The following is an 11,756-nucleotide window of genomic DNA, read 5'->3' on the forward strand; positions in this document are numbered from 1 at the left end:
AAACAAAAAAAAACGGAAACGTTGGCTTCGCTAATGATGTTCTCTCGGCCCAGCCGGCACCGTTGGAGATGGGCCCGGCCCGATAATTTGCTGCTCCTAGCTCTCGGTGTCCTGCAGTACGTGTTTTCACCTGCAATTGCAAATGTCCATGGCCGCCTCGATGGCTTGGCACCGCGTCCAGGTGTTGCGCATCGGGCCGGTCAAGTCGCCCCCGGATCAATCACCGCACGCACGGACGGAATGGTTATCCGGCCGTCTTGAGAGTTGCGACGGGTTCGGCCCTTACACGTGGTGCTCCCGCAGCGCCTGGAGTGCGCCAGTTTCCATTGGCATGGCCGGGTGGGTGCCCGGGTTCCAGCAACAAGAGCGGCCACAGGCAGGGGCGATGCGAAAAGCACTGGGACAGCGGCGACGTCGGCGGCGGGGAGCTTCTCCCGGACGGGACGCCGAGGTGGCACGGCATTTGTCAGGTTGCGCGCGTGAGCGCGGTGGCTCGCGTGGAAGGCTCCGGCTCCTGTCGTACTCCTACTACTCAGTCTGGCCGCCGGGTGAGGGATCGCTGTTTTTCGTCCGTCCAGCCGGAGCTCGTACACGTCGTTGTGCAGGGTTCAGTTCCTAACGCAGCACCTCTCCTCGGACCGTTGAAACTCAGATGAGCTTATCGGCGCCACGGTGTCCGGCGAGAGCGAGCCCGCTCCGCGTCCAACAGATGGTCGGACCGCCCGCCGATGCGCGTGCGTGCTCGCTCGCTCGGCCTCGGCTTCACCTTCAGCGTCGTTCGGTTTCGGCGCGGTAGTCCTTGTAGGCTTTGCAGCTATTGGTCTGGCTCCATCGTGACGTGAAGTCGATCGTCTTTCGCTGTACATGCGTCGCGGAAGTGCGCCTGCGCCAGTCAAGTGCCCGTGCGGCCCGCGTCCTTCACTAGCCCCTGCTCGAGTTTGGCTACTTCCACAGACCTATCGGCTTTCGGGTCAAGTGCCCGTGCGGCCCGCGGCCTTCCCTCGCCGGAGCTTGGTCTACACGCCCTCCCCGACCTATCGGCTTTCGGGAGACCGACTGACCTGGAGACTAATACTGTCGCTTTCCACATGCCGATAGGTCCGACAACAACAACGCCGGAGGGTGTAGACTGCCACGTCGTCGCCATGTAGGCCTGTGGGCCTCTGGACTGCCAGGATGCTATATTTGCGATTTTTGTGTAAGAGCTTCTAGATTTGCAATTATTCAATAAAAAAATATTATTATTATTTTAAAGAAAATTATTATTATTATTTTAAAAAAAATCTGCAGTCAATTCGATCGTCGTGCATTGCGACGACGAGACGCACAGCTCAGCGACCATGCGTCATCGTCTCAGCGATGGAAGGCGCCGCCTCCGGTGGCCGGGCCGCCCCCGCGCGTATGACCACCATGTCGCGGCACTGCTTCGGCGGCAGCGCGTCCGAGCACCACCACGACCTCCGTGTCGATATCATCGAGGTACGCGCATCCGTGACATCTCGTACGTACGTCCCCACGCTCGCGTCGGATAGCTAGCCGAGAGCCACTGCTCTGCTCATATGCTGGGGGGCCTGGGGCCGGGTGTTTCGTCCGGACAGTCGTTGCGGCGTCGTTAAACCTCGATCGCGTCTAGGCGGCGATCGGCGGTTGCCATGCTGGTGGGCGGTGGCTGATGGAATGCCGAGCAAGTGCTTGATAAATTGCTGCTAAGCCGTTTGCTGCCTCGTGGTGCTACATGAAGCACGAGCCCGTGGCTTGGATTCTCTAGTTTTTACCCATGGTTCTCTTGCTGTGCTCTTGTGTCCTGACTTCCTTTTGGTTGGGTTTACATACAGAACATTGAAGAGGACTACGGCATGTTTGTCTGGCCATGCAGTGTCATTCTTGCAGAGTACGTGTGGCAGCAGAGATCACGGTTCTCTGCTTCCATCTATGTGTTTGTTCCACTTCCCATCCACCAATCTTAGGTCAGTAGGACTACTTGCTCGTGTGTCCCAAGGCCTTTGGTATTATTGTCAATGTCTGAGGCCGAAAAATCCCCTCTTTATGGAATCCGGCATTCCAATGCACATACATTATTGTTTGATGGAACAATGCTACAGTACGCTCTTATCTGATTTGCACGTATCATTTGCAGCTTGGCGGTGGGACCTCACTGCCGGGATTAGTAGCTGCAAAGGTTGGAGCAGATGTAACACTAAATCTCGCAGTGTGCTGAGTGCTGACACTCGCCCACATCACGTTTTTTTTGTTTTCACACATGTGGTTGTTGGCTGTGTTCTTGTGCAGATGCAGGCCTGGCAAGGCAGTGGTGACCTCAGACCTGCCCATGGGCGCAGGGCTCGGCTCGTCGACGGCATTTTGTGTGTCCATGTCAGGGGTGCTATTGACGGCTGCTGGCGCAGTCAGTGTTGGAGCGCGCAGGGGTGCCGAGGGGTGGGAGGAGTTGGAGAAGGGTGATCTTGAGCTAGTCAACCAATGGGCGTTCCAAGGGGAAAAGATCATTCATGGCAAGCCTTCTGGCATCGACAATTCCGTCAGCACTTTCGGTATGCTATGAAATTGATGAGTTCTTAAACCTTTATTTAAAACTGGCAGTATTGAAATGCCTTTGGATTCAGGGTTGCTTCTATTGGAATCCATATTGAGGTTGTTCGCAATAACTTAATGGTTGATTGCTTAATGGCACCGCTACTCTAATCACAGTCAGGATTGCTTCTAGTTTATTTATTTTTTCAGACAACTCCCCTAGTTTATTTATGGCATGTTAGTTATATATGTTCTTTTTTAGATATAATGAGTTATATATGTTCTTGACTTACAGCTACATATAGATGATGTATCTTTGTATTGAAATCAATAATTTAACCAAAAGGTCTCATACTATTGTTAGTTTTAGGTCCAAGGCATGGAAACCTTTGCAGATGGGCGTTAAGTAATTTATTAGGAAGCATAAGATCATCTGAATGTTAATTGCTTTCTTATCATTTCTCCTAATTTGTTTTGGTTCACTAAATCTCAACCCATGTCGCGGCCTCCGTCGTCTTCCGCCTCCCTGGCATCCGATCCGATCCGAGGTTTATTACACAACAGAGTCAGGTCATTTGTTTGCCACTAGCTATGATTTTGACTGATGATAATCTAGTAGCTGATCATAATGCCAAAGTTGTTCATAATCCAGAAGCTATTGACAATCCAGAAGTTGTTCATCATCCAGAAGTTGTTGATAATCCAGAAGGTGATGCTAATCCTGATGTTGATGCTAGTCCTGAGGTTGATGCTAATCCTGAAGGCGATGATAATCCTGAGACTGATGCTAATCATGATGACGACTGGGGAGAGTCTGATGAAATTGAGTATGTAGGAGTAGGTGATGAGAAAGAGAAGTACAAGGATGTGCTCATTGATGATGCTGAGGACGACTGTGATTATTATCGTGACACTGACCCAGAAGATGATGACCCACTAGTTGTGGATCATGAGAGGGGCTGTGAGGGTGTGGTGGTGTGATTGACATAGATAACCCTAATACAGCTGTTGGTGTTACTTTTAAAGATGGTTTCTGTTTTAAGAGGTGCATTAGGCAATATGCTATGCTTAATGAAGTTGAACTTGCAGTTCCTTATAGTGAGTCACGGTGGTACAGAGCACATTGTAAGGCCAAGAGGTGTAGGTGGAGGATTCATGCATCTCAGTGTCAAGATGGGAGGACATGTCAGGTATGTTTCATTCAGTTTTAGATTAAGTGTTCATTTGTTGTTTACTAACTCTTTACGTTGTTTCCTTGTTTTATTTATGGGTGCAGATTAAGAAGTTACCACACCAGCATAAGTGTGCCAGCAAAAGCAAAGTGCAAAGGAATTGCATGGCTACCAATCATTGGGTCAAGGACAGAGTGATAAATTGGCTTAGGGAAGATCCAACTCTTGGGCCTAAAGTTTTGAAGGACAAGTTAGAGGAGAAGTACTACATCTACGTGAGCTACTACGTTGTTTGGGACAGCCGGCAAATGACCTTAGATGAGATATTGGGTGGCTGGGAGGACAGCTTTTTACATGTGTTTTCTTGGAAAAGAGAGATTGAGAAGAGGAGTCCTGGCAGTCTTGTAGAGGTTTAGTGGGATGTTGTGAATAAGAAAAGAAGATTCAGTAGGATGTTTGTAGCACTGAAGCCATGCATTGATGGCTTCCTTCAAGGTTGCAGACCTTATCTAGGCATTGACTCCATAGTTTTGATAGCAAAGTGGAAGGGGCAGTTAGCAATTGCAGTAGGGATTGATGGCCACAACTGGATGTTCCCAATGGCCTATGGAGTATTTGGCAATGAGACTAAGGACAACTGTGAATGGTTCATGAAGATGCTACACAAGGCTATTGGTTCCCTACCTAGTCTTGTTATTTCAACTGATGCAGGCAACATAATAGATAAGGCAGTTACTAAAGTCTGTGAGCAAGGTCCAAGTTCAGCAAAACAAGCAAATGTGACTATGCCACCATCAACATAGCTGAGACCTTCAACAGTTGGATCAGGGAGGAGAAGTCCTTACCTGTTCTAGAACTCATGGTGCTGTGCCCTGTCGGCCGTAGTCCAGGTCGTCTTGCTGCCGGAGTTGCCGTAGTAGTAGCAGTGTGCGAGCGCGGCTCCACCGAGGATAGCCAGCGTGAGCGCCTGAGCGTGCATTCTGGCGTGGATGAGGTGCAGGCCGCCCCTCAGCCGGCTGTACGCCACTCGCCTGCCCCACCGGCGCAGTGGCACCCGCCCAGCGGCCGCGCCTCCTCCTCGTCATCGCCGAGCTCAAGCCCGCGGGGCGCGAACACCGCCGTCACTCACCCAAGCCCCAACTCCCACCACCGCCTGCTCGCCTGCCTGCTCCACTAGTGCCGGCCTTGCCTGCCTTCTCCACATTGCTTGGAGAGAGAGGCGAGGGAGAGGAGAAAACATGGTGAAATAAAAAAAAATATTCCACCTGACATGTGGCTTCACATGTAGGGGCCATGTCACTGGACAGTCAGCGTGCCACGTCAACCTATAGAGCGGGACATGACTCGTTTGGATCTGGATGACACCCACCGCCAAGTTCATCTACCCAGAAATATCATTTCAAGAGTAGAGCATCCGAATGACACTTCTTGCCAACTTGAAGGACCAGCCGTAAATTTTTCTCCATTTAAAAACACACACCTCTTGGTCTCGGTGTGTATGTACGATGGATGTGCATGGAATGAGATTTTGTGCATGGAGCCAGCCCCCTTGACGTGGTCATGACTCATGACGCATCTGCGTGCAGCCTCCGCCCCTGCCCACAATTCTACGCGAAATACAAACATGTTCACAGCTTAATTGAACTGTTTAAATGCACCTAGCATGAGGATACACACTGTCACGATTACAAGAGGCTAGGACAACACGCTCTATTGCGGCGACAGGCACAGTTCAGTTCAGAGCATGGAAGGCGGCGGCGGCTCCGGTGACCGGGCCGCTGCCACGCGTATGACCACCGTATCGCGGCACTACTTCGGAGGCAGTGCGTCCGAGCGCCACCACGACCTCCGGGTCGACATCATCGAGGTACCGCAGCCTGCCATCTCGTCCCTCTCCAGTCTCCACGCTCGCGTCGCATAGCTAGCAGAGAGCCACTGCTCTGCTCATATCTCATATACTGGGGCCTGGGGCCGAGCGTTTCGTCCGGACTGTCCTTACGGCGTCTTTAAACCTCGATCGCGTCTAGGCGGCGATCGGCGGTTGCCATGCTGGTGGGCGGTGGCTGATGGAACGCCGAGCAAGTGCTTGATAAATTGCTGCTAAGCCGTTTGCTGCCTCGTGGTGCTACATGAAGCACGAGCCCGTGGCTTGGATTCTCTAGTTTTTACCCATGGTTCTCTTGCTGTGCTCTTGTGTCCTGACTTCCTTTTGGTTGGGTTTACAGAACATCGAAGAGGACTACGGCATGTTTGTCTGGCCATGTAGTGTCATTCTTGCAGAGTACGTGTGGCAGCAGAGATCACGGTTCTCTGCTTCCAGAGTTGTTGAGGTACTACTACTTCTCATATTTGTTTTCGTTCAAGTTCCCATCCACCAGTCACCTATGTGGTCCACTTGCTATTGTCACCAAGTGTACATGGCAGTTCACTCTTCACTGAAAAACTTAGCTCAATACTTGCTCGTATGTCTCAAGGCCTTGGTATTATTCTCATTGTATGAGGCTGAAAAATCCTCCCTTTATGGAATCCGGCATTCCTATGCACATACATTATTGTTTGACGGAACAATGCTACAGTTACGCTCTTATCTAATTTGCACGTACCATTTGCAGCTTGGTGCTGGGACCTCACTGCCGGGATTAGTAGCTGCAAAGGTTGGAGCAGATGTAACACTAACAGACATTGCACAGAATACAGAAGTGAGTTCCAATTCCAATCCATCTTAGGAATCCTTATCATTTCATCCTTGTCAGATCCTCAGTATGGTTAATTTCCTCCTTGTTTTTACTGACTATAGGTACTAAACAACATCAGAAGCATATGTGCTCTCAATAACGCCAGTTGTACTGTATGGTTTGATTTCACGTACAGAGATTTACATGTTGCATCCCATCAAATTCAGAGAGCTTATCTTCGAAAAAAAAATTCAGAGAGCTTAGGATTAATCCATAACCATGCAGGTTTCAGGACTTACATGGGGAGACAGGGATGAAACGGTATTTGATTTACGTCCTGACATTATTCTTGGAGCTGATGTACTTTACGACTCAGCAAGTGAGCTACCATTCTACTCTACCGTGTTCAGTCTATTACTGTTATTTCTTAAATGTGGATGGTCCTTTTGTGTCCCATCCATTCACTGACTACCTACCTATTTTTCCATTCGTATTGTCATCGTTTTGGCTGACTGACATACCACTGCATCTATTTTGGCAAGATTTTGATGATCTGTTCGCGACGGTGACCTTTCTTCTCGAAAATTCTTCTGGGGCAGTTTTCATAACCACATACCACAACCGCAGGTACCAACGAATCATTGCATCCCTGTTTCGCTTGGAAGAAGTGTGGCAAGCAACATTTCTGATAAATCAGTTGCATTTCTCTACGCAGTGGTCATCATCTGATTGAGTTTTTGATGGTCAAGTGGGGCTTGAAGTGTTTGAAACTGCTGGATGGTTTCTCCTTCCTGCCACCATGCAAGGCTGCTTCACTTCAGGGGAACATTCAGCTTGTTGAAATCGCGCTTGACAAGGAAAAACATAAATGACCCTGAGGTGAGGTAACTTATTTCGTGGATCAGAAAATCTGCAAGCATATGCGATTCAGAATGGCTTATGTTTCATGGGTTGCAAGTTTTACAGGAGTTGACGAAAAGCGCACAGAAATAAATGTCATATTTGGTCCTCTGCATACATGTTGGAGCGAGCGACTACATGCCAATTCATCCATTTGGACTGTCATCACAAGGATTTTCTTTTTAATTAAATTAAAAAAGTCATCGGGAGCATTATTGTACTATGAATAGCTTATGCATGCAAGAAAAAAAAAACAGAAAATGTTAGCAGATATGTACTATTTCGTTCTAACTGTAAAAAAAAATGTAGATTGCCTAAAAAACGTGCAGAGATGTCCATCTGTTGATTCATGTGTTCGATGAGCTAAACACATATTATTGCAGTACGAGCTTTTATCACTTTTTTTTTCGAAACCCTCTTTTTTATGTTTTTTTTTTTTGCAAGAATTCCTTTTTTTTAATGATGAAACCTTATAGGCTAAGTGAACAATATTGTTTTTTTTTTAGTTTTCACCATTTACTGTTGTTAGTGCATACCATTTCCAGCGTTTTCTCTCTTGCACAAGAACAGAAGGAAGCTTTAACTTACAAATGTCAAGAAGGAATGTTACAGAATTGCTTGAAATCAAACACATAAAAGGCGCCTGTAGTTCATTGGATAGAGCATCTGTTTCCTAAGCAGAAGGTCATAGGGTCGACCCCTACCTGGCGCCTTTTTTTTACTGTCCCATTTTTTTTTTTTTGCAGCAATCTTTTTACTGTCATCACCGGCTATTGGCGCGGATTTTTTACTGTCCCATTTTGTTTTTTTTTGCAGCAATCTTTTTACTGTCATCACCTGCTATTATCACAAGAGCTTGTTTAGAAAACCATCCCTGCGGATTTTTTACTGTCCCATTTTGTTTTTGTTTTTTTGTTTTTGCAGCAATCTTTTTACTGTCATCACCTACTATTATCACAAGAGCTTGTTTAGAAAACCATCCCTGGGCCCTGGCATACCAGGGCTAAGACATAGGAGGAGGGGAATAGAGAAAATTAGATTACACAGACAAACATCCGAGCAATGTGACCACACAAGGGCCAGACTGTGTAACAAGGCAGTAAACTCACCACCGCTTATATCCTTCACTGGAATTGATTCCATGCCGATTGTTGAGTATGGCTCACTGGCTCTTGTTATGTAGATCTGCTAGGACCCTTACACACCCCAGGTGCTTGACGAATTGGGCCTGGTTTAGTTCCTTTTTTTTGTGTGTGTGAAAATCCTGATGGCCACAAGCAATCTGTTTCTAAAGCAGCAATTTTTTTTGGCATATGGCAACCTCCGATTGAATTCTTCCTTATTCATTATTTGTCCTACATACTCATTTTAATCTGGTACCTTCCTTGCCATCTATCCATGTGTACTTATCTGCTATGGCCCTGTTGAAAGGTCCCTAGTTTGGTTTTGGTAATTGAGTGACAACCTATGTGTACTAATATGTGTTTTATGTGAGATATACATGTGATTAGTCCACAGGTACACTTGTGTGAGTAACCCATGCCATGGAGGTGAAAATGTCTTGGATATGTTGCAAAACTCACACATGTGATGAAGGATCATTGCATAAGAGACATGACATGGAGTCATGTGACAGGGTGGCGAAGATCAAGATGAGGCTTGGCTTGATGGCCCAGTTGCAAGCGTGAAGGACAAGTCAGAGGCTTTGAAGCGATAAACCGCGTGGCGGGGAAGCTTGAGCAAAGACATGGCACCGATGGACCGAAGCAACGGTGAAAAGCAAGTGAGGTCAAGATCGATGAACCAATAAGGTCACGTGATGATATGAAGTGGATCATATCATATGTTGATCAAGATTGGTGCATGTGTTGAATAAACATTGGAGGAGATGGAATGGAATGCGCAAGACAAATGTATAACCTATAGGGCATTCATTTCACCGGTCAAAGGTTATGTAGAGAAGTGCATGGCCGGATTTAGGATAGATGGCCGTACTATCAAGAGAGACAAACTTGATTGCATATCAGTCATCTAGTGCCACTTCAGCGATCTAACTTTGCATACGCGTTAGGATCAAGTGGCGTGAAAAGAGAACTAATCTTTGAAAATATTTGTGAAAATACTAACATACAAGCACATGATGTTGTACACTTGGTGGTGCAGCACATTTGCAAAGGAGAAGTTCGAGTTTTAAAGGAGAAGATCAGGGCGACCAGACCCTGGGGAACGGGCAGACTGGACTCTGTCGCGAGAGTCCGATAGCAAACACTAGGGTGGTGTGGCTCTAAGAAGCTCTAGACTCGGGCGACCGGACCCTGGTGCGCGTGGTGACCGTTGGAGTCCAACGGTCGACTTCGAACGTGGCTGACACGTGGTGAAATCCTGGTGACCGGACCCTACTACAGTAGTCTGGTCGGTTACTGTGAGTCCGGTCCGGACCCCCCGTGACACAGTTTTTGAGCAACGGCTCTTTTGAGCCTTTGGGCTATAAATAGATGGGGTCTTCGGCCGTGACTAAGGTTGAGCACCTTGGGGGACTTAGTGTCCATGGTTGGGAGTGCTTGGGAGCCTTCTAACTCACTTATGCTTGCAAGAGTGCGAATCAATTGCGGGTGAGTGATTATAGTGCGATTGCATTGAGAGATTACATCGAGTGGCACTAGGTGATCTTCGAGTTATAAGCCGATGGTGCTTGTTACTCTTGGAGGTTGACACCTCCTAGACAGCTTGGTGATGGTCTTCGTCATAGCATGCAAAGAAGATTGTGCGGTGCTCTGAAGAAGTGATTGTGAGGGGTATTGTGCTCGCCCTGCGGGAGCCACGAAGAGCAACTCTAGTAGAGCATGTCATTGAGTGCCCGCATCTTGTGGAGGTTCTTACGTCGCCCTATTGTAGGGCTAGGCGTGGTGCCTATAAGCGCATGAACTCCCAAGTGAACTGGCCAACACTACAGGGACTAGCTTGTTGGCAAACAAGTGAACCTCAGGATAAAAATCATCATGTCAACCTTACCTTCCCATTGGTTTGCAATCACTTTTCACAAGCTTGTATTTACTTTTATATATATTGTGCTTGTGTAGTTGCTCTTGTGATTAGTTAGCTTGTGTAGCTTGCTAGTTACCTCTCTTGCTTGTGTAGCATAGAAGTAGCTCCCTTGCGTAACTAATTGGCTTGAGTAACCTTGTTAGTTGCTTTGCTTAGTTTGTGCAGCTAAGTAATTTGAGCTCTCTAATTTAGCTTGAGTAGCCTTGTTATTGAGCATTGCTAGTGAGCTTAGGCTTTGTGCTTTTACATAGTAGTTTGTGTAGGAGCTCCCCGATTGCTTGAGTACTAGTTGCATAGATTTGTGTGACCGTACTTCTAGAATTGATTAGGTGAGCTCTAGCTAGCCTGGCACCTTTGTTGCCTAAATTAGGAACTTTGTAAGGCGCTAGAGAGCTTAGGGGTGTTGTCTTGGCTAAATTGTTAGTTTTAATTGCGCATTTATTTTGATTAGCTGGTGCGATTAATTCTTAGAAAGGATTATTCACCCCCTCTAGTCCACCATCTCGACCCTACAAGTGGTATCAGAGCTAGGTCTCTCATTTGTGGTCTTCACCGATCCGAGAGGATGATAAACTTTGGGCTAGATGTTGATTGTGACACACACATTTTTTATGGCACGCACTATGCATGGTAGAAACACCATATGCTTGATCATTTCTGTGAGATGGGTCCTAAGGTGTGGTGGATCATTGCTGTTGGTTTAACTCGTTATGATTTGGATTAGAGTAATCTAACCCAAGAACAAGAGGATTGCTTACAACTTAATGCACATGCTCTTTATTATCTAACGTGTGCTTTGCATGAAGATATTTTTAGACGTGTGGGATATGGAGAGTGCCCATGATATGTGGACGGCACTCCAAGATCTCTTCGGTGACTCCTCCATATGGGATGATAGCAAATTCAAGAACGAGGATGATCCAAAGGAGAGAGCGCATGAGGATGCTGAGCATAGCCATAACTCGGTGATTGTGCAAGATTGCTCCACCTCATGGTCAAGTGATGATGATGATGATTCTACCACAAGTTCACTTGACAAGGTTGATGATGGCTCAAGTGATGCAAATGATGATCCTATTCCATGCACACTTGATGATGATGGTGGTGGCTATGAGAGTGATGTCTCTACAAGCTCTCCTACATCACCACATTGCTTCATGTCACAAGGTGACACTAAGGTATCTAATGATAATGTGGTTGATCATGATTCATGTGGTGAGCTTGTTAGTCGACTCTCTAGAGCTTTAGAAAATGAGATGGCTAAAACAAATAAATTGAAAAATGAAAACTCATTTCTAAAGAACACATGTGAACAATAAAAGCATCTACTTTATGTTACTACTTGTTCACATGAGGAGCTAAAATTGGCTCATGAGCAACTTAGTGTTGTTCATAATAACTTGTTACAAGACCATGTTTTTCTCACTAAAGAGTT

At 46.9% G+C, this 11,756-nt stretch overlaps 2 protein-coding genes and 1 long non-coding RNA gene across 5 annotated transcripts; all 3 read left to right on the forward strand.

Moving 5' to 3' along the window:
• The first annotated feature begins 1,359 nt into the window (after window positions 1-1,359).
• On the forward strand, window positions 1,360-2,560 carry LOC136468459 (uncharacterized). Its single transcript, XM_066467030.1, has 4 exons — window positions 1,360-1,479; window positions 1,836-1,934; window positions 2,138-2,211; window positions 2,290-2,560. The coding sequence occupies exons 1-4, from the start codon at window positions 1,360-1,362 to the stop codon at window positions 2,558-2,560; spliced, it is 564 nt and encodes a 187-aa protein (XP_066323127.1).
• Window positions 2,561-2,567: 7 nt separating this feature from the next.
• On the forward strand, window positions 2,568-4,503 carry LOC136470948 (uncharacterized). The gene is made up of 3 exons (XR_010761885.1): window positions 2,568-3,099; window positions 3,182-3,719; window positions 3,806-4,503. It is a non-coding gene; the product is annotated as an uncharacterized lncRNA (long non-coding RNA).
• A 907-nt stretch (window positions 4,504-5,410) lies between these two features.
• On the forward strand, window positions 5,411-7,586 carry LOC136470947 (uncharacterized). Of its 3 annotated transcripts, none has more exons than XM_066468677.1 (8): window positions 5,411-5,568; window positions 5,927-6,031; window positions 6,314-6,400; window positions 6,499-6,549; window positions 6,662-6,755; window positions 6,919-7,003; window positions 7,092-7,260; window positions 7,343-7,586. In XM_066468677.1, exons 1-7 carry the CDS (start codon window positions 5,446-5,448, stop codon window positions 7,246-7,248), a joined length of 702 nt encoding a protein of 233 aa, XP_066324774.1. In that variant the 5' UTR covers window positions 5,411-5,445; the 3' UTR covers window positions 7,249-7,260; window positions 7,343-7,586. The 3 variants fall into 3 exon arrangements, with proteins under 3 accessions (XP_066324774.1, XP_066324772.1, XP_066324771.1); XM_066468675.1 differs by having other exon boundaries at window positions 7,092-7,255; window positions 7,335-7,586; XM_066468674.1 differs by having other exon boundaries at window positions 7,092-7,255.
• The last annotated feature ends 4,170 nt before the right edge of the window (window positions 7,587-11,756 follow it).

This window comes from Miscanthus floridulus, chromosome 8 (genome assembly GCF_019320115.1).
Source record: "Miscanthus floridulus cultivar M001 chromosome 8, ASM1932011v1, whole genome shotgun sequence".
NCBI classification, from domain to species: domain Eukaryota; kingdom Viridiplantae; phylum Streptophyta; class Magnoliopsida; order Poales; family Poaceae; genus Miscanthus; species Miscanthus floridulus.

Bases quoted from the DNA above. Each gene is read 5' to 3' on its own strand.
- LOC136470947 (XM_066468677.1), top strand. From the start codon at position 5,446: ATGGAAGGCGGCGGCGGCTCCGGTGACCGGGCCGCTGCCACGCGTATG. The intron at 6,756-6,918 runs GTGAGCTACCAT...TATTTTGGCAAG, and splicing joins TGTACTTTACGACTCAGCAA to ATTTTGATGATCTGTTCGCG. The intron at 7,004-7,091 runs GTACCAACGAAT...TTCTCTACGCAG, and splicing joins ACCACATACCACAACCGCAG to TGGTCATCATCTGATTGAGT.
- LOC136468459 (XM_066467030.1), top strand. From the start codon at position 1,360: ATGGAAGGCGCCGCCTCCGGTGGCCGGGCCGCCCCCGCGCGTATGACC. The intron at 1,480-1,835 runs GTACGCGCATCC...GTTTACATACAG, and splicing joins TCCGTGTCGATATCATCGAG to AACATTGAAGAGGACTACGG. The intron at 1,935-2,137 runs GTGTTTGTTCCA...TATCATTTGCAG, and splicing joins GGTTCTCTGCTTCCATCTAT to CTTGGCGGTGGGACCTCACT.